Genomic DNA, 24101 nt, shown 5'->3' on the forward strand with positions numbered 1-24101 from the left:
TTATTGTAGTGTAAATTTAGTTAAACTATAGTGTAATCCTAGTGTAATTTTAGTTATACTATAGTGTAATGCTAGTATTATTTCAGTTATACTATAGTGTTATTGTAGTGTAAATTTAGTTATACTATAGTTAATCCAAGTGTAATTTTAGTTATACTATAATGTAATGCTAGTGTTATTTTACTTATGTTATAGTGTTATTGTAGTGTAAATTTAGTTATACTATAGTGTATACCTAGTGTAATTTTAGTTATACTATAGTGTAAACCTAGTGTAATTTTTGTTACACTATAGTGTAATGCTAGTATTATTTTAGTTATACTATAGTGTTATTGTAGTGTAAATTTAGTTATACTATAGTGTAATTCTAGTGTTGTTTTAGTTATACTAAAGTGTTATTGTAGTGTAAATTTAGTTATACTATAGTGTAATCCTAGTGTATTTTTAGTTATACTATAGTCTAATGCTAGTGTTATTTTAGTTATACTATAATGTTATTGTAGTTTAAATTTAGTTATACTATAGTGTAAACCTAGTGTAATTTTAGTTATACTATAGTGTAATGCTAGTGCTATTTTAGTTATACTATAGTGTTATTGTAGTGTAAATTTAGTTAAACTATAGTGTAATCCTAGTATTATTTTAGTTATACTATAGTGTTATTATAGTGTAAATTTAGTTATACTATAGTGTAATCCTTGTGTAATTTTAGTTATACTATAGTCTAATGCTAGTGTTATTTTAGTTATACTATAGTGTTATTGTAGTGTAAATTTAGTTATACTATAGTGTAATCCTAGTGTAATTTTAGTTATAATATAGTGTAATTATAGTGTTATTTTAGTTATACTAAAGTTTTATTGTAGTGTAAATTTAGTTATACTATAGTGTAATGCTAGTGTTATTTTAGTTATACTATAATGTAATGCTAGTGTAATTTTAGTTATACTATAGTGTAATTCTAGTATTATTTTAGTTATACTATAATGTTATTGTAGTGTAAATTTAGTTACACTATAGTGTAAACCTAGTGTAATTTTTGTTATACTATAGTGTAATGCTAGTGTTATTTTAGTTATACTATAGTGTTATTGTAGTATTAATTTAGTTATACTATAGTGTAATGCTAGTGTTATTTTAGTTATACTATAATATAATGCTAGTGTAATTTTAGTTATACTATATTGTAATTCTAGTGTTATTTTAGTTATACTATAATGTTATTCTCGTGTAAATTTAGTTATACTATAGTCTAATGCTAGTGTTATTTTAGTTATACTATAGTGTTATTGTAGTGTAAATTTAGTTATACTATAGTGTAATGCTAGTGTTATTTTAGTTATACTATAATGTAATGCTAGTGTAATTTTAGTTATACTATAGTATAATTCTAGTGTTATTTTAGTTATACTATAATGTTATTCTCGTGTAAATTTAGTTATACTATAGTGTAAACCTAGTGTAATTTTAGTTATACTATAGTGTTATTGTAGTGTAAATTTAGTTATACTATAGTGTAATCCTAGTGTTATTTTAGTTAAACTATAATGTAATTGTAGTGTAAATTTAGTTATACGATAGTGTAATCCTAGTGTAATTTTAGTTATACTGTAGTCTAATGCTAGTGTTATTTTAGTTATACAATAGTGTTATTGTAGTGTAAATTTAGTTATTTTATAGTTTAAACCTAGTATAATTTTAGTTATACTATAGTGTAATGCTAGTGTTATTTTATTTATACTATAGTGTAAACCTAGTGTTATTTTAGTTATACTATAGTGTAATGCTAATGTTATTTTATTTATACTATAGTGTAATTCTAGTGTTATTTTAGTTATACTATAGTATTATTGTTGTGTAAATTTAGTTACACTATAGTGTAAACCTAGTGTAATTTTAGTTATACTATATTGTAATTCTAGTGTTGTTTTAGTTATACTATAGTGTTATTGTAGTGTAAATTTAGTTATACTTTAGTTTAAACCTATAGTGTAATTTTAGTTATACTATATTGTAATGCTAGTGTTATTTTAGTTATACTATAGTGTTATTATAGTGTAAATTTAGTTATACTATAGTGTAAACCTAGTGTAATTTTAGTTATACTCTAATGTAATGCTAGTGTTATTTTGGTTATACTATAGTATTATTGTAGTCTAAATTTAGTTAAACTATAGTTTAAACCTAGTGTGATTTTAGTTATACTATAGTGTAATGCTATTTTTATTTTAGTTATACTATAGTGTTATTGTAGTGTAAATTTAGTTATACTATAGTTAATCCAAGTGTAATTTTAGTTATACTATAATGTATTGCTAGTGTTATTTTACATATATTATAGTGTTATTGTAGTGTAAATTTAGTTATACTATAGTGTAAACCTAGTGTAATTTTAGTTATACTATAGTGTAATACTAGTCTTATTTTAGTTATACTATAGTGTTATTGTAGTGTAAAGTTAGTTATACTATAGTGTAAACCTAGTGTAATTTTAGTTATACTATAGTGTAGTGCTAGTGTTATTTTAGTTATACTATAGTTTTATTGTAGTGTAAAATTAGTTATACTATAGTGTAATCCTAGTGTTATTTTTGTTATACTATAGTGTTATTGTAGTGTAAATTTAGTTATACTATAGTGTAATGCTAGTGTTATTTTAGTTATACTATAGTGTAATCCTAGTGTAATTTTAGTTATAATATAGTTTAATTCTAGTTTTATTTTAGTTATACTATAGTGTTATTGGTATAAATTTAGTTACATTATAGTGTAAACTTAGTGTAATTTTAGTTATACTATAGTTTAATGCTAGTGTTATTTTAGTTATACTATAGTGTTATTGTAGTGTAAATTTAGTTATAAATAGTGTAATCCTAGTGTAATTTTAGTTATACTATAGTGTAATGCTAGTGTTATTTTAGTTATACTATAGTGTTATTGTAGCGTAAATTTAGTTATACTATATGTAAACCTAGTGTAATTTTAGTTATACTACAGTGTAATGCTTGAGTTATTTTAGTTATACTATAGTGTAAATCTAGTGTAATTTTTGTTATACTATAGTGTAATTCTAGTGTTATTTTAGTTATACTATAGTGTTATTCTAGTTTAAATTTAGTTACCCTATAGTGTAAACCTAGTGTAATTTTAGTTATACTATAGTTTAATGCTAGTATTATTTTAGTTATACTATAGTGTTATTGTTGTGTAAATTTAGTTATACTATAGTGTAATCCTAGTGTTATTTTAGTTATACTATAGTGTTATTGTAGTGTAAATTTAGTTATACTATAGTGTAATCCTAGTGTAATTTTAGTTATACTATAGTCTAATGCTAGTGTTATTTTAGTTATACTATAGTGTAATTTTAGTTATATTATAGTGTAATGCTAGTGTAATTTTAGTTATACTATAGTCTAATGCTAGTGTTATTTTAGTTATACTATAGTGTTATTGTAGTGTAAATTTAGTTATAGTATAGTGTAATCCTAGTGTTATTTTAGTTATACTATAGTGTTATTGTAGTGTAAATTTAGTTATATTATAGTTAATTCAAGTGTAATTTTAGTTATACTATAATGTAATGATAGTGTTATTTTACTTATATTATAGTGTTATTGTAGTGTAAATTTAGTTATACTTTAGTGTAAACCTAGTGTAATTTTAGTTATAGTATAGTGTAATGCCAGTGCAATTTTAGTTATACTATAGTGTTATTGTAATATAAATTTAGTTATACTATAGTGTAAACCTAGTGTAATTTTAGTTATACTATAGTGTAGTGCTAGTGTTATTTTAGTTATATACTATAGTGTAATCCTAGTGTAATTTTAGTTTTATTATAGTGTAATTCTAGTGTTATTTTAGTTATACTATAGTGTTATTCTAGTGTAAATTTAGTTATAATATAGTGTAATCCTAGTGTAATTTTAGTTATATTATAGTATAATGCAAGTGTTATTTTAGTTATACTATAGTGTAAACCTAGTTTAATTTTAGTTATACTATAGTGTAATGCTAGTGTTATTTTAGTTATACTATAGTATAATGCTAGTGTTATTTTAGTTATACTATAGTGTTATTGTAGTGTAAATTTAGTTACACTATAGTGTAAACCTAATGTAATTTTAGTTATACTATAGCATAAAGCTAGTGTTATTATAGTTATACTATAGTTTTATTGCAGTGTAAATTTAGTTTTACTATAGCGTAATCCTAGTGTTATTTTAGTTATACTATAGTGTAATTCTAGTGTTATTTTAGTTATACTATAGTGTTATTGTAGTTTAAATTTAGTTATACGATAGTGTAATGCTAGTGTTATTTTAGTTATACTATAGTATAATCCTAGTGTAATTTTAGTTATACTATAGTGTAATTCTATTGTTATTTTAGTTATACTATAGTGTTATTATAATGTAAATTTAGTTACACTATAGTGTAAACTTAGTGTAATTTTAGTTATACTATAGTGTAATGCTAATGTTATTTTAGTTATACTATAGTGTTATTGTAGTGTAAATTTAGTTATAATAGAGTGTAATCCTAGGGTAATTTTAGTTATACTATAGTGTAATGCTAGTGTTATTTTAGTTATACTATAGTGTTATTGTAGTGTAAATTTAGTTGTACTATAGTATAAACCTATTGTAATTTTAGTTATATAATGTTATTGTAGTGTAAATTTAGTTATACTATAGTGTAAACCTAGTGTAATTTTAGTTATACTATAGTGTAATGCTAGTGTTATTTTAGTTATACTATAGTGTTATTGTAGTGTAAATTTTGTTACACCATTGTGTAAACCTAGTGTAATTTTAGTTATACTATAGTGTAATTCTAGTGTTATTTTAGTTATACTATAATGTTATTGTAGTGTAAATTTAGTTATACTATAGTGTAAACCTAGTGTAATTTTAGTTATACTATAGTGTAATGCTAGTGTTATTTTAGTTATACTAAAGTTTTATTGTAGTGTTAATTTAGTTATACTATAGTGTAATCCGAGTGTAATTTTAGTTATACTATAGGGTAATTCTAGTGTTATTTTAGTTATACTATATTTTTATTGTATTTTAAATTTAGTTATACTATAGTGTAATGCTAGTGTTATTTTAGTTATATTATAGTGTAAACTAGTGTAATTTTAGTTATACTATAGTTTAATTCTAGTGTTATTTTAGTTATAATATAGTGTTATTGTAATGTAAATTTAGTTACACTATATTATAGACTTAGTGTAATTTTAGTTATACTATAGTGTAATGCTAGTGTTATTTTAGTTATACTATAGTGTTATTGTAGTGTAAATTTCGTTATAATAGAGTGTAATCCTAGTTCAATTTTAGTTATACTATAGTGTAATGCTAGTGTTATTTTAGTTATGATATAGTGTTATGGTAGTGTAAATTTAGTTATATTATAGTATAAACCTAGTGTAATTTTAGTTATACTATAGTGTAATGCTAGTGTTATTTTAGTTATACTATAGTGTAAACCTAGTGTAATTTTTGTTATACTATAGTGTAATTCTAGTGTTATTTTAATTATAGTATAGTGTTATTGTAGTGTAAATTTAGTTACACTATAGTGTAAACCTAGTGTAATTTTAGTTATAATATAGTGTAATGCTAGTGTTATTATAGTTATACTATAGTGTTATTGTAGTGTAAATTTAGTTATACTATAGTGTAATCCTAGTGTTATTTTAGTTATACTAAAGTGTTATTGTAGTGTAAATTTAGTTATACTATAGTGTAATCCTAGTGTAATTTTAGTTATACTATAGTCTAATGCTAGTGTTATTTTATTTATACTATAGTGTTATTGTAGTGTAAATTTAGTTATACTATAGTGTAAATCTAGTGTAATTTTAGTTATACTATAGTGTAATGCTAGTGTTATTTTAGTTATGTGTTATAGTAGTGTAAATTTAGTTATACTATAGTGTAATCCTAGTGTTATTTTAGTTATAATATAGTGTTATTGTAGTGTAAATTTAGTTATACTATAGTGTAATCCTAGTGTAATTTTAGTTATACTATAGTGTAATTCTAGTGTTATTTTAGTTATACTATAGTGTTATTGTAGTGTAAATTTAGTTACACTATAGTGTAAACCTAGTGTAATTTTAGTTATACTATAATGTAATTCTAGTTTTATTTTAGTTATACTATAGTGTTATTGTAGTGTAAATTTAGTTACACTATAGTGTAAACTTAGTGTAATTTTAGTTATACTATAGTGTAATGCTAGTGTTATTTTAGTTATACTATAGTGTTATTGTAGTGTAAATTTAGTTTTACTATAGTGTAATCCTAGTGTTATTTTAGTTATACTATAGTGTAATTCTAGTGTTATTTTAGTTATACTATAGTGTTATTGTATTGTAAATTTAGTTATACGATAGTGTAATGCTAGTGTTATTTCAGTTATTCTATAGTGTAATTCTTTTGTTATTTTAGTTATACTATAGTGTTATTGTAGTGTAAATTTAGTTACACTATAGTGTAAACTTAGTGTAATTTTAGTTATACTATAGTGTAATGCTAATGTTATTTTAGTTATACTATAGTGTTATTGTAGTTAAATTTAGTTATAATAGAGTGTAATCCAAGGGTAGTTTTAGTTATACTATAGTGTAATGCTAGTGTTATTTTAGTTATACTATAGTGTTATTGTAGTGTAAATTTAGTTATACTATAGTGTTATTGTAGTGTAAATTTAGTTACATTATAGTGTAAACCTAGTGTAATTTTAGTTATATTATAGTGTAATTCTAGTGTTATTTTAGTTATACTATAATGTTATTGTAGTGTAAATTTAGTTATACTATAGTGTAAACCTAGTGTAATTTTAGTTATACTATAGTGTAATGCTAGTGTTATTTTAGTTATACTATAGTTTTATTGTAGTGTAAATTTAGTTATACTATAGTGAAACGACCCTAACTCTATAATTAATAAATAAATATGCGAAAAATTATTATTTTTTTTTTATACTTACTAAATAAAATATGTACATATATGCCCATACATATATGCACAGAATAAAAAGATTTAAAATAAATAAATAAAAAAATAAACAAATAAATACTTAAATAAAATGCATTCTTTAAAATAAAATAAACATCTGAGTCAAACATTTAATTAAAAATACTGCAAAATAAAAATAAGTAAATTCTGTGTAAGACCCAGAAGTTAATTATCTGGTAATTTGGCATAATTAGAATTATTATTGAGATGCTAAATTAAAATAATTATTCATGCCAAATAAATTAGTAAGTGTATTAAAAATATGTATTTTTGAATATCGAGATTTAAACGATATAAAATACATATTAGAGCTAAAATAATACACGAGCGTTAAAATATCTGGACTGTGTCAAGTTGCCCAAATAATAATTAAATAGAGGCAAACACACACCCTTACATATATACATATACACGCATAAATCAAAAGAAAGAAAGAGAAAAGAGAAGAGAAGCCCAACCCCCAAACCCGTTCATTCCCGTCACCAATTGCGCAGCTGTGGTATTTCGGCCATAACTTCTTCGTTCGGAGTCCAAAATTCGATTCGTTTGTTGGGTTTTCTTCCTTACATCCGTGGCTTCGATTGAAGCTAAGAATCGCTGATTTTGGTCCAGGTTTAGGCACGAATCAAGCCTTGTTCAGAATCTGGTCGAGCTGCGATTTTCTGCTGCGATTCTTCGAGTAAGTAAGCTTCGATCTTGGTGATTTTTAGACCATATTTCTGCTGTGTTTCATAGCTTAGAATTAGCTGAACCTTCCCCTGTTCGTTTGCCCCTTTTTCCAGCCATTTTCCGGCGAGCTTTCCGGCGAGTTCGAAGGTTGCTACGGTCCAGCTAGTTTAGCTTCGAGTTGTGATGTTTTAATCCCTTCTTCCAGCCTTGAGCGTGAGTTTCCAACTGGTTTAGTTGAGGTATAGTGGGCTGCCCGATATTGGGATTTTACCCGCTTGGATTTAATTTAATTTCGTTGGTTATATCGCATCGTTTTGATATATATTGGAATATTAATTGTGTTGTAGGCCGAAACTTTGGGAATTAGAGTTGAGGACCTTCGTTTTAATTGGTATAGGTATGTTACGGTTGGTAACATACAACGGTAAAAATATAAATATTGTTTTGCCGATATTATGTTGATTACGTGAACTATATGGATTATGTGAATTTAAATGCCTCATTGTTTATATGTTAAATTATCTGATATATTTTGTGGCATTTAGAATAGGGCATGATATTCACTACATCACACGTTGAGCCCTATCATTCTTGTTACCCGTTATCATGTTGTATTGTACTCTGGGCACACGTATTGTTATTTCGGGAATCAGCTGGTGGCTTTTTATGCCTAGTATCCCTGAGACCGAAATTATGATTGTCTATTCCTTGATGCATTTTCTGTGTGATATGCACTTGGAATCTTGACATCGTATGTTGTTCGTTATTGTGCCTATCTGTTGTATCGATATCAGCTGTATGGAGGCCGAGTCGTGGGTGTTTGATTTCACACAGCACGACATACCTCGCATACTTGGCAGGGCGTTTAGTTACATGACGATGTAGCTCCCCTGTGTTCTAGCTCGAGCATTGTTCCAGTTGTTATCGTACTGTTTGTTGGCTCCTGTTATCCCGTTTACTTTGAGCCCAGTTCATGCATTGCATACTACATTTTATAATGTGTTTATGCATAGTTTATATGTTTTGTTGTTGTTGCCTAACTGTTTCATACCAGAATCCTAACCTCAGTTTATTCTGGGGGGGCTACTGTGGCTGCTGTTTGGCACCATGGTAGGCTACCCAAGTGACTTTTCAGCACCAGGCGGAGGGTCCGCTGGCGGAGCTCGTTGAGGAGGTTGGATCATGTCTTGTCTCCCAGTTATATTATGTATTATCGGAGTTATATTATGTATTATGTTAGAGTCATTTTTATATTCTCCGGGGAGATGCCCCGATGTATTTGTGTTGTATTTGAGAGTTCCTACTATATTTTAAATTATTATCAAGCCTTGTCGGCTCAGGTATGTGTTAACTGTTTTAATTTGTTTTCGTGCCTGGCCGGCACATGGTTGTGTGATGTTTAAGTTTGTTGAGGTCCTAGTTTTAGTTATTTTAAATAAACTGCTGTCTGTGTATTTTGGGATGTCCTACTTACGGGGAGGTCATGCCGAAATTTTTATAGGCCCAAAATTTATTTTAAATCGTTTTTCCGCTGCTTTGACTTCTAATTATTTGTTTGTATGATAATTAAATGTAATTAGAGTAACCGGGCCTCACAACATGGTATCAGAGCATAAACTGGGATATGCTCAAACTAAAGTCTAGGACACTCGAGTCTAGACACTAAAGTTGATTTTTGCGCTTGTTGTTGCTACTTTTCAACATGTTTACGTGCCTATGTGATATGTTTATTTTCATTCTAATTTTTGTTGTGATTTATATTTTATAGAATGGCTGAAAGTGGTAATAATGCTAGTCGTGGTCGTGGGCGTGGTCGTGGGAGACCTCGCATTGATGTTAATACCGAGGTTAATCAAGCTACTGGACGATTGGAACAACTTAGGATGGATGAGTTAGTTGCCCGTTTCCATACCATGCGTCCACCTCGTTATTTTGGTAATGAGGGACCTGAAAAAGCTGAAATCTGGATTACCGAGATTGAAGATCTCTTTGATTTGATTGAATATCCGTCGGCGCAACGTTTGAAGCTAGCACTCCATCAGTTGAAGGATCGTGCTAAGATGTGGTGGGCTACTACCTTGATGACTTTGGAATCTCAGAAAGTAACACCGTCTTGGGATGTATTCAAGCTGAAGTTCAGGGAAAGTTATTGTCCTCCATCATTCTATAGTGCCAAATCAACTGAATTCCATAACTTGAAACAAGGAAATATGTCGGTGCAAGACTATGCTGATACTTTTTACGAACTGTTGAAGTATGCTCCTCATGTTGCTGCTAGTCAGGGAGCTATTGTTGAAAGCTTCACTGAAGGATTAGATGATCGCTTGCATCCATTTGTCTCGACTGGAAAGCCAATGAATTATCCCGAAGCTGTGGAATTGGCAAAAAGGGCTGAGGCAAGTTTTCGAAGGAGAAGTGGAAACAAGACTCCTATCCAGCACCAATCTGGCAAGCAATCTTCAAGTCATTTTAGTACTTCATCTTTACGTCCAAAAGGGAAACAATTCAAGAAATCTGGCTCTAGTTCTACTAGTTCTGAAGGTTCTGGAAAGCAGAGTGGACAACGCTACACTGGTCCTTATTGTGATAACTGCGGTGGGAAACATTTCAGCAATCAATGTGTGGGAGTTCAAGGACTTTGCAATGTTTGTGGTAGACCAGGACACTTTGCTCGAGTTTGCCCCAGTCAGACAGGAAAATCAGTGCAGGCAGGTAGTGGAACACCTGGTGGCAAATTTTCTGCACCATCCCACTCTTCTCAACAGTCGAGCAGGCCACATCAGCAATCAAGAGGACAAGGTGGTCAACAAAATCAGCCACCCGTTCGTGTATTTGCCTTGACAGAGGACGAGGCACAGGCAGCTCCAGGTACTGTAATTACTGGTAACTGCACTCTATGTGGTTTTACAGCACGAGTACTCTTTGATACGGGAGCATCACATTCGTTTATCTCTCATGCATTTGTCGCTTTGCATGATCTTTGCACCACTAGTATGAATGGAAATTTATCAGTTGCTACTCCAATGGGAAGAATGATCATAACTAATAATGCTGTGTTTAATGCGGTGTTGCTCTATGCTGATAATGTGTTGTACCTGAATCTTATAGTCCTACCTATGCATGATTTCGATTGTATTGTGGGTATGGATGTTCTAACTTCTAATAAAGCCACTGTCGATTGTTATAGAGGAATAGTTCGATTTAGACCTAGTTTTGCTCCTAAATGGAATTTCTATGGTCGAGGTTCACGAGCTAAGATTCCTTTAGTCTCTTCTATCGAAATGACTCGTCTGTTGGACTCAGGAAATGAAGGTTTTCTTGTTTATGCTGTCGATCTGTCTCAAGGTGAGCGGTCAATATCTGACATTCCTGTTGTCTGTGAATTTTCTGATGTATTTCCTGAGGAAATTCCTGGATTTCCACCAGAACGAGAAGTTGAGTTCAGTATAGAACTTATGCCAGGAACTGAACCTATATCTCGAGCACCATATCGATTAGCTCCTGTTGAGTTAAAAGAATTGAAAGAACAGTTACAGGAATTGTTGAGTAAAGGTTATATTCGCCCAAGTTCTTCACCTTGGGGTGCTCCTGTTCTTTTTGTTAAAAAGAAAGATGGCACGATGAGAATGTGTATTGATTACAGACAATTGAATAAGTCAACCATCAAGAATAAATATCCACTTCCAAGAATTGATGACTTGTTTGATCAGTTACAAGGTACGGCGGTGTATTCCAAGATTGATCTTCGCTCTGGATATCACCAAGTACGAGTTAGACAACAAGATATTACAAAAACAGCATTTCGCACTAGATATGGACACTTTGAATTTTTAGTTATGCCTTTTGGTTTGACTAATGCTCCTGCTATTTTCATTGACTTGATGAATCGTGTATTCAGAAAATATCTCGATAAGTTTGTCATTGTTTTCATCGACGATATTCTTATTTATTCTAAGTCCGAAGAAGAACACGCCAAGCACTTGAGGTTAATTCTTCGAATTCTTCAAAAGAAACAATTATATGCAAAGTTGTCCAAGTGTGAATTCTGGCTAGACAGAGTTGTCTTTCTAGGCCATGTTATCTCTGAACATGGTATTTCTGTTGATCCAAGTAAAGTAGAAGCAGTATTGAATTGGCCAAGACCGACGAATGTGCCAGAGATTCGGAGTTTTATGGGTTTAGCTGGTTATTATCGTAGATTCATTGAAGGATTCTCAAAGATTGCTAAACCTATTACTTTGTTGACTCAGAAAAATCAGAAATTCATTTGGTCTGATGAATGTGAGTCAAGTTTTGTTGAGTTGAAGAAGAGATTGACTTCTGCACCAGTACTTACAATTCCAAGTGGTTCTGGAGGATTTGTTGTTTGCACCGATGCTTCGTCTCGAGGTTTAGGTTGTGTCTTGATGCAACATGGCAGAGTAGTGGCTTATGGTTCTCGTCAGTTGAAGACACATGAATCTAGATATCCTGTTCATGATTTGGAATTGGCTGCTATTGTCTTTGCGCTAAAAGTCTGGAGACATTATCTATTTGGAGAACAATTTGTAATTTATTCAGATCATAAGAGTCTCAAATATTTATTTTCTCAATCTGATTTGAATATGAGACAAAGACGTTGGATGGATCTGTTGAAAGATTATGATTGTGAGATCCAATATCAGCCGGGAAAAGTGAATGTCATTGCTGATGCTTTGAGTCGTAAAGTCGATAATGATGCTCAACTCTCCTCAATCTATATTTCTAAGTTGCACGAGGATATCTGCACTTCTGGTTTGAATTTTCAGATTCAAGGGAATGCTATCTGTGTTTCTCAGATTTCTGTTGAACCTGAGTTAATTCAGATTATTAAAGCTGCCCAAAAGTCAGATGATCAGATCCAGAAGTCTTATGATTTAGTGACTCAAGGACATCAATCTGGATTTTCAATTTATTTAGATGACTCTCTTCGATTGAATGGAAGATTAGTTGTCCCAGATATTCCTGACTTGCGCACAGCCATCCTTAATGAAGCTCATTGCACTCGTTATAGCATTCACCCAGGAGGCAAGAAAATGTATCATATTCTCAGACCTCAATTTTGGTGGAAGAACATGAAGAAGGATGTAGCTGAGTTTGTATCTCGTTGTATGGTCTGTCAACAAGTTAAGGCAGAACGTATGAGACCAGGAGGATTACTACACAGTCTTGAAGTTCCTCAGTGGAACTGGGAACATGTGGCTATGGATTTCGTCACTCATTTGCCACGTACTTCTCGTCACTTCAATGCCATTTGGGTAGTGGTCGATAGATTGTCCAAGTCAGCTCACTTTATTCCGTATGAAAGGACTTACTCGTACAAGAAAATGGCTCGTTTGTTTATTGAGAATATAGTGAGACTGCATGGAGTTCCAGTTGCAATAGTCTCGGATCGTGACCCTAGATTTACTTCAAAGTTTTGGACTAGCTTCCAAAAAGAAATGGGTACACGACTTGCGATGAGTACTGCATACCATCCTCAGACCGATGGTCAAACTGAGCGTACAATCCAAACTCTTGAGGATTTGCTTAGAGCTGTAGTTATGGATTTTAAAGAGAGTTGGCAAGAAGCTTTACCATTAGCAGAATTTTCTTACAATAACAGTTTCCAAGTGACTATAGGCATGGCTCCTTTTGAAGCTTTGTATGGTCGCAGATGTAGATCACCGCTCTGTTGGGATGAGTTCGGTGAAAAGCAATTGACTGGACCCGAGATTGTTCAGGAAATGCATGACAAAGTTCAGTTGATACGTCAAAGAATGAAAGCTGCCCAAGATCGACAAACAAGCTATGCGAATAAACGTCGTCGACCTTTGGAATTTCAAGTTGATGATTTTGTATTTCTAAAAATATCACCGTTTAGAGGCGTTGTTCGTTTTGGTATGAGAGGTAAGTTGTCACCTCGATACATTGGTCCTTATAGAATTGTTGAACGTATTGGGTCTTGTGCTTATCGGTTGGAGTTGCCACAATCTTTGGATGGCATCCACGATGTGTTTCATGTATCTATGTTGCGTAAGTATGAGCCTGATCCGTCTCATGTCATTCAGCCTGATGAGGTTGAACTCGATCCAGCATTGTCTTATACTGAGTATCCTATGTGTATCCTGGATCGCAAGGAGAAAGTTCTTCGCAACAAAGTTGTACCACTAGTTCGAGTTCAGTGGTCGAGGCATGGGGTAGAGGAATCTACTTGGGAGACAGAGGAGAAGATAAGAACTTCTTATCCATATTTGTTTGATTCCTAGCATGGAATTGTGGTGTATTGCATTTCAGATGTATGTGTGTAAACTGAAATTTCGAGGACGAAATTTGTTTTTAGTGGTGGAGAAATGTAAGACCCAGAAGTTAATTATCTGGTAATTTGGCATAATTAGAATTATTATTGAGATGCTAAATTAAAATAATTATTCATGCCAAATAAATTAGTAAGTGTATTAAAAATATGTATTTTTGAATATCGAGATTTAAACGATATAAAATACATATTAGAGCTAAAATAATACACGAGCGTTAAAATATCTGGACTGTGTCAAGTTGCCCAAATAATAATTAAATAGAGGCAAACACACACCCTTACATATATACATATACACGCATAAATCAAAAGAAAGAAAGAGAAAAGAGAAGAGAAGCCCAACCCCCAAACCCGTTCATTCCCGTCACCAATTGCGCAGCTGTGGTATTTCGGCCATAACTTCTTCGTTCGGAGTCCAAAATTCGATTCGTTTGTTGGGTTTTCTTCCTTACATCCGTGGCTTCGATTGAAGCTAAGAATCGCTGATTTTGGTCCAGGTTTAGGCACGAATCAAGCCTTGTTCAGAATCTGGTCGAGCTGCGATTTTCTGCTGCGATTCTTCGAGTAAGTAAGCTTCGATCTTGGTGATTTTTAGACCATATTTCTGCTGTGTTTCATAGCTTAGAATTAGCTGAACCTTCCCCTGTTCGTTTGCCCCTTTTTCCAGCCATTTTCCGGCGAGCTTTCCGGCGAGTTCGAAGGTTGCTACGGTCCAGCTAGTTTAGCTTCGAGTTGTGATGTTTTAATCCCTTCTTCCAGCCTTGAGCGTGAGTTTCCAACTGGTTTAGTTGAGGTATAGTGGGCCCGATATTGGGATTTTACCCGCTTGGATTTAATTTAATTTCGTTGGTTATATCGCATCGTTTTGATATATATTGGAATATTAATTGTGTTGTAGGCCGAAACTTTGGGAATTAGAGTTGAGGACCTTCGTTTGAATTGGTATAGGTATGTTACGGTTGGTAACATACAACGGTAAAAATATAAATATTGTTTTGCCGATATTATGTTGATTACGTGAACTATATGGATTATGTGAATTTAAATGCCTCATTGTTTATATGTTAAATTATCTGATATATTTTGTGGCATTTAGAATAGGGCATGATATTCACTACATCACACGTTGAGCCCTATCATTCTTGTTACCCGTTATCATGTTGTATTGTACTCTGGGCACACGTATTGTTATTTCGGGAATCAGCTGGTGGCTTTTTATGCCTAGTATCCCTGAGACCGAAATTATGATTGTCTATTCCTTGATGCATTTTCTGTGTGATATGCACTTGGAATCTTGACATCGTATGTTGTTCGTTATTGTGCCTATCTGTTGTATCGATATCAGCTGTATGGAGGCCGAGTCGTGGGTGTTTGATTTCACACAGCACGACATACCTCGCATACTTGGCAGGGCGTTTTAGTTACATGACGATGTAGCTCCCCTGTGTTCTAGCTCGAGCATTGTTCCAGTTGTTATCGTACTGTTTGTTGGCTCCTGTTATCCCGTTTACTTTGAGCCCAGTTCATGCATTGCATACTACATTTTATAATGTGTTTATGCATAGTTTATATGTTTTGTTGTTGTTGCCTAACTGTTTCATACCAGAATCCTAACCTCAGTTTATTCTGGGGGGGCTACTGTGGCTGCTGTTTGGCACCATGGTAGGCTACCCAAGTGACTTTTCAGCACCAGGCGGAGGGTCCGCTGGCGGAGCTCGTTGAGGAGGTTGGATCATGTCTTGTCTCCCAGTTATATTATGTATTATCGGAGTTATATTATGTATTATGTTAGAGTCATTTTTATATTCTCCGGGGAGATGCCCCGATGTATTTGTGTTGTATTTGAGAGTTCCTACTATATTTTAAATTATTATCAAGCCTTGTCGGCTCAGGTATGTGTTAACTGTTTTAATTTGTTTTCGTGCCTGGCCGGCACATGGTTGTGTGATGTTTAAGTTTGTTGAGGTCCTAGTTTTAGTTATTTTAAATAAACTGCTGTCTGTGTATTTTGGGATGTCCTACTTACGGGGAGGTCATGCCGAAATTTTTATAGGCCCAAAATTTATTTTAAATCGTTTTTCCGCTGCTTTGACTTCTAATTATTTGTTTGTATGATAATTAAATGTAATTAGAGTAACCGGGCCTCACATTCTGCATGCACTGAAAATATTTAATAAAATATTCTAAACTCACAACCACTGAAAAATAATAAAAATGTATCATACTAAAATATTCAAAAACATGCAAGGTGACTCAGACATCTATCACGGTCACGGGGTCGCTGCATGTCTGCTCATACATCCTCGCCTCCGGTGGGGACAACATCATCCTCAACGTCCTCACATGCACCATACCAGTGTAGTGAGCCTAGAGGCCCAACATGCTAACATAACAAGGGTTTAAAAATAATTTAAAACAATTAAATACTAATACATACATATACTTGAATGAGCATGCTTAAAAATTACATAACATAACTTAACTTAAATAAACTTAAATAACATAATACATAACATTGTTGAGCAATTAATTTTCTAACATCGCATGGTTGTATCCGTAGTGTAACCTTAAATCATACATTAAATACTGATCAGCGTGGAAACCAACGTACGTGGCCGGTGACGAATCACCTCTTAAATTGGCAGTAAACTGCCCTTCAATCATATGGGGACGAAACCCCCTTAAATTGTCACACTGCTTGAACTTCCAACATAAAATATTTTCTTGCTCAACCTTAACATTAAATCATGCATAAAATATTATTTCATGAATGCATGTACTTAAATAAAAATGTGTGTCCTTCATATATATTTAATTTAATTTCTTACTACCATATAAATATTAAAATAACTTCAATGCATAAAAATGATTAAATATATATTCAGGACACATGCAAATTTCTCATGGATGGTCCTAGACTGCTGGCCTAACACTCAAGCACATTTACTTAAATCTGGCCCATTAATATACTTAAGTCCAATAAAATTGATCTAAGCCCAATTAAATAATTAAAGCCCATAAATAACCAATTCTGGCCCAATGGGCCCAAAAGCCCAAAGACTGGCCCAATAATTTTCACGGGCCCTAAAGCCATAAAAATTATTGGACTCACTTAATTAAATTAATTAAGCCCAAAAGAAATAAATTTGACTCAAAATAATTAAATGGAGCCCAATTAAATTTTGGGATTTAATTAAGCCCATTAAATACTTAATTAAACTTAAAACTTAAAAATAAAAATACCCGAGCCCGACGCACTTAACCCGGACCCGGACCCAACTAACATAACCCATGACCCACTGACCCGACCCGGAACCCACAGCCCGACCCGGACCAGCTAGAAACCGTAGAACCCGAACCCCTCTCTTATCCTTCTCCTCGGCCGCAAGCAGTAGCTTTCCGGGGCTGCTGCCGCCATGCTCCGGCCATCCCCTGGCCGGAGCACCACCACGTACCCCTAGACCTCTTCAAGACGTTTCCAACAAGCTAAAAACCAGCCCAATCCGAGCCCTAACGAAGGAGAACGAACCAAAACAAACTAGCCCTTATTCTGCTCGCCTCCTGCGCGCGACAGCAGAGTTCCGGCCGATCTGCCGGCCAGCTCCGGCCATCACTGGCCGGGAAATCACTGGCAAAAACCTACCCCTATGTCGTAGGGTTCTAAACCAACTGGAATCAGTCTAAAACACGCCTTATGGACCGAGAACGACCCAATCTCCCAACATCGCTCAACCTGCGCACCCTAGGACCTGTTCTGAACCAGCTCCTCTCCTGGCCATGCATGGCTCGAACCAGGAAAGCCATTCAATCCTAGGGACCCTAAGACATCACCCTAGACGTGGCCAGCAGCCCTGGATCTGCCCCTTCCTTAAAAACATGAGTATGCATCATGAACAAGCCAACACATGCAGAAAAACGTGAATAGTTCATTCAAAATCCAAAGTTTCTTACAAAAATCGAACAGGACAGTACATAATCTGATGCATACACACTCACACATATACCTACTGATATGGTCTTAAAAAGTGGAAGAAAACATGCCTTAAACGTGATTAAGAAAAGACGAATGCGTTAGCGGCGAATCCGGGACGATGAGACGAAGAACGATCACGCTTGAAGCTTGAACAACCCACGGCTATGGCTTCCCTGGTGTTTGCGTTGAAGGAGGAGAATGGAGAGGGGAGGGAGGCGGCTAGGTTGAGAGAATGGGAAATAAACGTGTGATAGGGGATTCTTGGGTAGACTAGGATTTGATTTGTTTTTAATAAACTAGATAATTAGGAAAAATATATTTTAAAAGCTCCCTAATAAATTTACAAATCTGAACATAAATCATAAATCCCGAAATATGAATTTAGGGAATTTTTATAAATTAATAAAAGTCATTAAAATGACTCATTTTGGCTAAAAATGAACTTTTAAATAAATATAATTATAAATAAAAGATTTCCTAACTTATAAAGATATTTCCTAACATAATAAATAGCTAAATCCCGAAATTACAAATCAAGGGAATTTTAAAAATATTAAAAAGTCATTATTTTGGCTTAAATCGGGTAAAAACGGACCCCTAAAATAACTCAAATTAAATACTAAAAATTTTGGGGAATAATATCTCAAAATAATATTTTTGGGCTCTAAAAATACTCATAAAATAATTTGGGTAAGAAGTCGTCATCTCGTCCGTCCATTGTCCCGTCTACGCGATTAAATAATGCAATAATTCTAAAATCACAAAAATCACTAATTATGAGTTAAATGCTTAAAAATAACTTAAATCATGCACCAATACTTCACATAATATTTAACCCATAAATCTAAAAATTTAAATAATAATTTCCTAATTATGCATGCGGATTCACGTATTTAAAAATACCGGGTGTTACAATTCTCCCCCCCCCCCCCCCCCCTTAAATTGAATTTCGTCCTCGAAATTAAAGTACTTACCCGAACAACTCCGGGTAGCGAGTCCTCATGTCTGCCTCGGTCTCCCATGTAGCTTCCTCCTCTGAGTGATTCAGCCACTGGACTCTGACCATCGGTATGACCCGCGTCCTAAGCCTCCGCTCCTCCCTAGCCAAGATCCGCACTGGCCTCTCCTCATACACTAGATCTGGTGGCAACAGCAAGGGCTCGAAATCCAACACATGCGACGGGTTGGAGACATATCTCCGAAGCATGGATACATGGAAAACGTTGTGCACTGCCGCTAGCCCTGGAGGTAGAGCTAAACGGTAGGCCAACGTGCCAACTCTCTCCAAGATCTCGAATGGCCTTATATACCTTGGATTAAGTTTGCCTCTCCGGCCAAAGCGCACTACTCCCTTCATAGGTGACACCTTCAGGAACACGTGATCACCTACAGCGAACTCCAAATCTCGTCGTCTGGCATCTGCATAACTCTTCTGCCGACTCTGAGCAGTCCGCATCCTATCTCGAATCTGAGTCACAATGTCAGCTGTCTGCTGCACAATCTCAGGACCCAGTAAAATCCGCTCACCAACCTCATCCCAATGCACAGGAGATCTACATCTCCTCCCATACAAGGCTGCATAAGGAGCCATACCTATAGACGACTGAAAACTGTTGTTATAGGTAAACTCCACTAATGGCAGTCTAGTCTCTCAAGAGCCCCGAAAATCAATGACACAAGCTCTCAGAAGATCCTCGAGAACCTGGATCACCCTCTCAGACTGACCATCTGTCTGGGGATGAAATGTTGTACTGAACAAAAGCCTCGTCCCCAAAGCCGTGTGCAGACTCTTCCAAAACGCAGATGTGAATCTCGGATCTCTGTCTGACACAATAGACACTGGTATGCCATGCAGTCTAACAATCTCTCTGATGTAAAGCTCTGCATACTGTGTCAAAGTATAAGTAGTCCTCACCGGCAAGAAATGAGCTGACTTGGTGAGTCTATCCACAATCACCCAAATCGCTGTGCACCCTCTGGCACTCCTCGGTAAGCCAACCACAAAGTCCATCGTAATATTCTCCCATTTCCATTTCGGAATAGGAAGAGGTCTAAGAAGTTCTGCTGGACGCTGATGCTCTGCCTTGACTTGCTGACAAGTCAAGCACTCTGACACCACTCTCCCGATGTCACTCTTCATCCCGGGCCACCAATACAATAGCTGCAAGTCTTTGTACATCTTCGTACTTCCGGGGTGAATGGAGTACGGAGATGTGTGAGCCTCTGCTAAAATCTCAGCTCTCAACTGATCGACGTTCGGTACCCACATCCTCCCACGGTACTGAACGATACCATCCTCCACTGTATACAAGAGATTACCTCTAGCCTCATCTCTCTGTCTCCATCGCTGCAACTCCTCATCAGTGGACTGTCCCTCCCTAATCCGATCTCGCAGAACTGGCTGCACCGTCAACACTGAGAAGCTCGGTGCACTACCGCTCGGATAACACTCCAAGCCAAATCTCTGAATCTCGCTCTGTAGTGGTAACTGTACGGTCAAACATGATACCACTGACGACTTCAGACTCAAAGCATCGGCCACCACATTAGCTTTACCCGGATGGTAGCTAATGTCACAGTCATAGTCCTTCACCAACTCCAACCATCTGCGCTGTCTCATGTTCAACTCCTTCTGTGTGAAGAAGTACTTGAGACTCTTGTGGTCTGTGAAAATCTTGCACTTCTCGCCATACAGATAGTGCCTCCAGATTTTCAAAGCGAAGACCACTGCTGCCAACTCCAAGTCATGCGTCGGGTAGTTCTGCTCATGAATCTTCAGCTGCCTCGACGCATACGCAATAACTTTACCACACTGCATAAGCACTGCGCCTAAACCTAGTTTAGACGCGTCGGTGTACACCACTAACTCCTCGTGTGGTACTGTCATCGCTAACACTAGTGCTGTAGTGAGTGCTTCCTTCAACTGATCGAAGCTCCTTTGACAGGCTGAACTCCAGATAAACTTCGCATTCTTCTTGGTCAAGGAAGTCAAGGGTACTGCAATAGAGGAAAAACCCTTGATAAACTTCCTGTAATATCCTGCCAAACCCAAGAAACTGCGAATCTCTGAAGCATTCTTCGGAATACCCCAATTCTGCACTGCCTCAACCTTAGACTGATCAACTGCAATCCCATCTCTCGAAATAATGTGGCCAAGAAATGCCACCTGCTCAAGCCAAAACTCGCACTTGCTGAACTTGGCATACAAACGATGCTCCCTCAAAGTCTGCAACGCTGTCTGAAGATGCTATCTATGCTCCTCGATGCTCCTAGAATAGATCAAAATATCATCAATAAAGACTATGATGAACTGATCTAAATACGGCTGAAAGACTCGGTTCATGAGATCCATGAAAATCGCTGGAGCATTGGTCATCCCAAATGGCATCACTAAGAACTCGTAATGCCCATATCGTGTCCTGAAAGCAGTCTTGGACACATCTGCATCTCTAACACGCAACTAATGATAACCAGATCGCAGGTCGATCTTGGAGAACACCGAAGCTCCCTGCAACTGGTCAAATAAATCCTCTATCCTTGGCAGTGGATACTTGTTCTTCACTGTGACCCTGTTGAGCTCTCGATAATCGATGCACAGTCTCATACTGCCATCCTTCTTCTTCACAAATAACACCGGAGCTCCCCACGGAGAAAAGCTAGGACGAACAAAGCCTTTCTCTAACAACTCCTGAATCTGCTCCTTCAACTCTTTCATCTCGGTAGGAGCAAGTCTGTAAGGTGCCTTAGAGATAGGCACGGTGTCTGGCACTAAGTCGATGCCGAACTCCACATCTCTCACTGGTGGAATTCCTGCAACATCCTCCGGAAAGACATCCGGAAAGTCACGAACCACCTCTATCTCTGATAATGATCTGCTAGATGGCTCTGAAGTCGTGACAATACTCGCTAGAAACCCCTGGCAACCCCGTCTCAACAACTTCCTCGCCTGAATAAGAGATATCACCTGAGGAATATCACTGCTCTGAGATGCATGAAAAGTGAACGGGTCGCCCACTGTAGGTCTCACTGACACTGATCTCCGACGGAAATCAATCGAAGCTCCATTGACTGTCAACCAGTCCATACCCAAAATAAGATCAAAACCACTCAAAGGCAAAACTACTACATCTGCTCGAATGGAGTGTCCCTGCAGCTCTAACTCCAGTCCTCGAATAACCTTCGAGGTAGAAATAATCTGCCCTGACGGCATAGTAACATCATACCCACTGTCACTACTCTCAGGTGTGATGCCTACCCGCCTGATAAACTCCAGGGAGATAAACGAATGCGTAGCCCCTGAATCTAGCAACGCAAACGTGGAGTTGCCTCCAACTAGAATTCTCCCTGCACGCAGAAAATTCCCAACAGTTTCATACCACTACTAAATTTTCCCCAACAAGTCACTACAAATTCTTAATTCTAATCACAAGTAAAACATGCTTACTATTCTAACATGCAGTTAAATAACCCAAATAACAAGAATTCCAAATTAAAGACTAAATTCTTAACCAAAGGAAAATTATTAAAATGCTAGGGATAAGATATACCGGTGATCAAGGAGGTGTCTGGATCTACCTCCTCAGCCTGCATCACAAACACCCTACCAACGGTGTTCTTCTTCCTGGGGCAGTTAGCTATCTGATGCCCTGGCTCCCTACAGTGGTAGCAAACTCCTGCTCCCAATAGACAAGGTCCCGAATGCATCTTCTGGCACTTCGGGCAAGTAGGATAAGCTATGGCATTAGGGGCCCCGCCCCTCTGCTGCTGCGGCCTCTGCTGCTGTGGCCTCTGCTGCTGATTCGGGCCCTTAGCCGGCCCTGTATACTGCTTCTTCGCAGGAGGCTGCGAAGATGGTCGCTGGTACCCAGCCTGAAACTGCCTCTTCCCCTGCTGCTCCCTCTGGATCTCTCTCCGACCCTCCTCGGAACGCAAGGCTCTACTGACTGCAGACTCATAAGTAAGGACGTCTGCCATACGAACATCATGCCTGATATCAGCCTTCAGGCCCTCCACAAACTGTCTCAACTTCTCCTGCGGACTATCAGCAATCAAGGGCACAAAGTGACAGCCCCTCTCGAACTGCCTCACATACTCAACCACGGCCTTGTCCCCCTGACGGAGACTCATAAACTCACGGATCATGCGACTGCGCACATCCTCAGTAAAGTACTTGGCGTAGAAGATACGCCTAAACTCTGCCCAGGTCAGTGTAGGAAGGTCGACTCCTCTGGCTGCACCCTCTCACCAGAGCGCTGCATCACCCCTCAGCATGTACGTCGCACAGTTCACCTTGTTGGTGTCTGTGATCCCCATATAAGCAAAGATGGACTCCAGAGAGCGAATCCATCCCTCCGCCACCAAAGGATCGGTGGTACCAACAAACTCCTTGGGTCCCTTCTTCTGGAACCTCTCAGCAACGTCCTCCTCGTGGGACAACCTGGGACGAGTAGCCTGCTGCTCTTACAGAGAAGTAATCCCTGCCATCATATTTGCATTGGCCTGCTCCAATGCTGCAATAGGGTTCTGCGGAGGTGGAGGTGGAGGTCCCCCACGTCTGTTAACTGGTCTCGGAGGCATTCTGCACCACCACATATTTATTAACGTAAATCGCCATGCATAACTAAGTTGTTTAAAAATTAATGCTAACTTAAATTCTAAAAATTAAATCATGCTATAAACACTTAAAACTTACAGACCGGTAGCGTGGACTTCTGAGCTCGCATAGCAGTTATGACCCCTCCAAGGACCGTGCTCTGATACCAACTTAAACGACCCTAACTCTATAATTAATAAATAAATATGCGGAAAATTATTATTATTTTTTTTTTATACTTACTAAATAAAATATGTACATATATGCCCATACATATATGCACAGAATAAAAAGATTTAAAATAAATAAATAAATAAATAAACAAATAAATACTTAAATAAAATGCATTCTTTAAAATAAAATAAACATCTGAGTCAAACATTTAATTAAAAATACTGCAAAATAAAAATGAGTAAATTCTGCATGCACTGAAAATATTTAATAAAATATTCTAAACTCACAACCACTGAAAAGTAATAAAAATGCATCATACTAAAATATTCAAAAAACATGCAA

The 24101-nt window shown here is 35.6% G+C and overlaps 1 protein-coding gene across 2 annotated transcripts; it reads left to right on the forward strand.

Moving 5' to 3' along the window:
- The first annotated feature begins 9521 nt into the window (after window positions 1–9521).
- LOC140893140 (uncharacterized) lies at window positions 9522–15866 on the forward strand. 2 transcript variants are annotated; one of them, XR_012153036.1, is made up of 3 exons: window positions 14678–14812; window positions 14918–14967; window positions 15686–15858. XR_012153036.1 is itself a non-coding variant. In XM_073302206.1 (2 exons), the coding sequence occupies exons 1-2, from the start codon at window positions 9587–9589 to the stop codon at window positions 15739–15741; spliced, it is 1041 nt and encodes a 346-aa protein (XP_073158307.1). In that variant the 5' UTR covers window positions 9522–9586; the 3' UTR covers window positions 15742–15866. The 2 variants fall into 2 exon arrangements, 1 of the variants encoding a protein (XP_073158307.1); XM_073302206.1 differs by lacking the exons at window positions 14678–14812; window positions 14918–14967 and adding an exon at window positions 9522–10571 and having other exon boundaries at window positions 15686–15866.
- Window positions 15867–24101: the final 8235 nt, after the last annotated feature.

The sequence above is a fragment of the Henckelia pumila genome, chromosome 3, assembly GCF_033568475.1.
Source record: "Henckelia pumila isolate YLH828 chromosome 3, ASM3356847v2, whole genome shotgun sequence".
NCBI classification, from domain to species: domain Eukaryota; kingdom Viridiplantae; phylum Streptophyta; class Magnoliopsida; order Lamiales; family Gesneriaceae; genus Henckelia; species Henckelia pumila.

What these genes read in the sequence shown, in the direction of transcription:
- LOC140893140 (XM_073302206.1), top strand. Translation starts at nt 9,587, where the DNA reads ATGGATGAGTTAGTTGCCCGTTTCCATACCATGCGTCCACCTCGTTAT. An exon ending in CGAGGCACAGGCAGCTCCAG is followed by an intron (nt 10,572 to 15,685) that starts GTACTGTAATTA and finishes GCACCATGGTAG; the next exon opens with GCTACCCAAGTGACTTTTCA.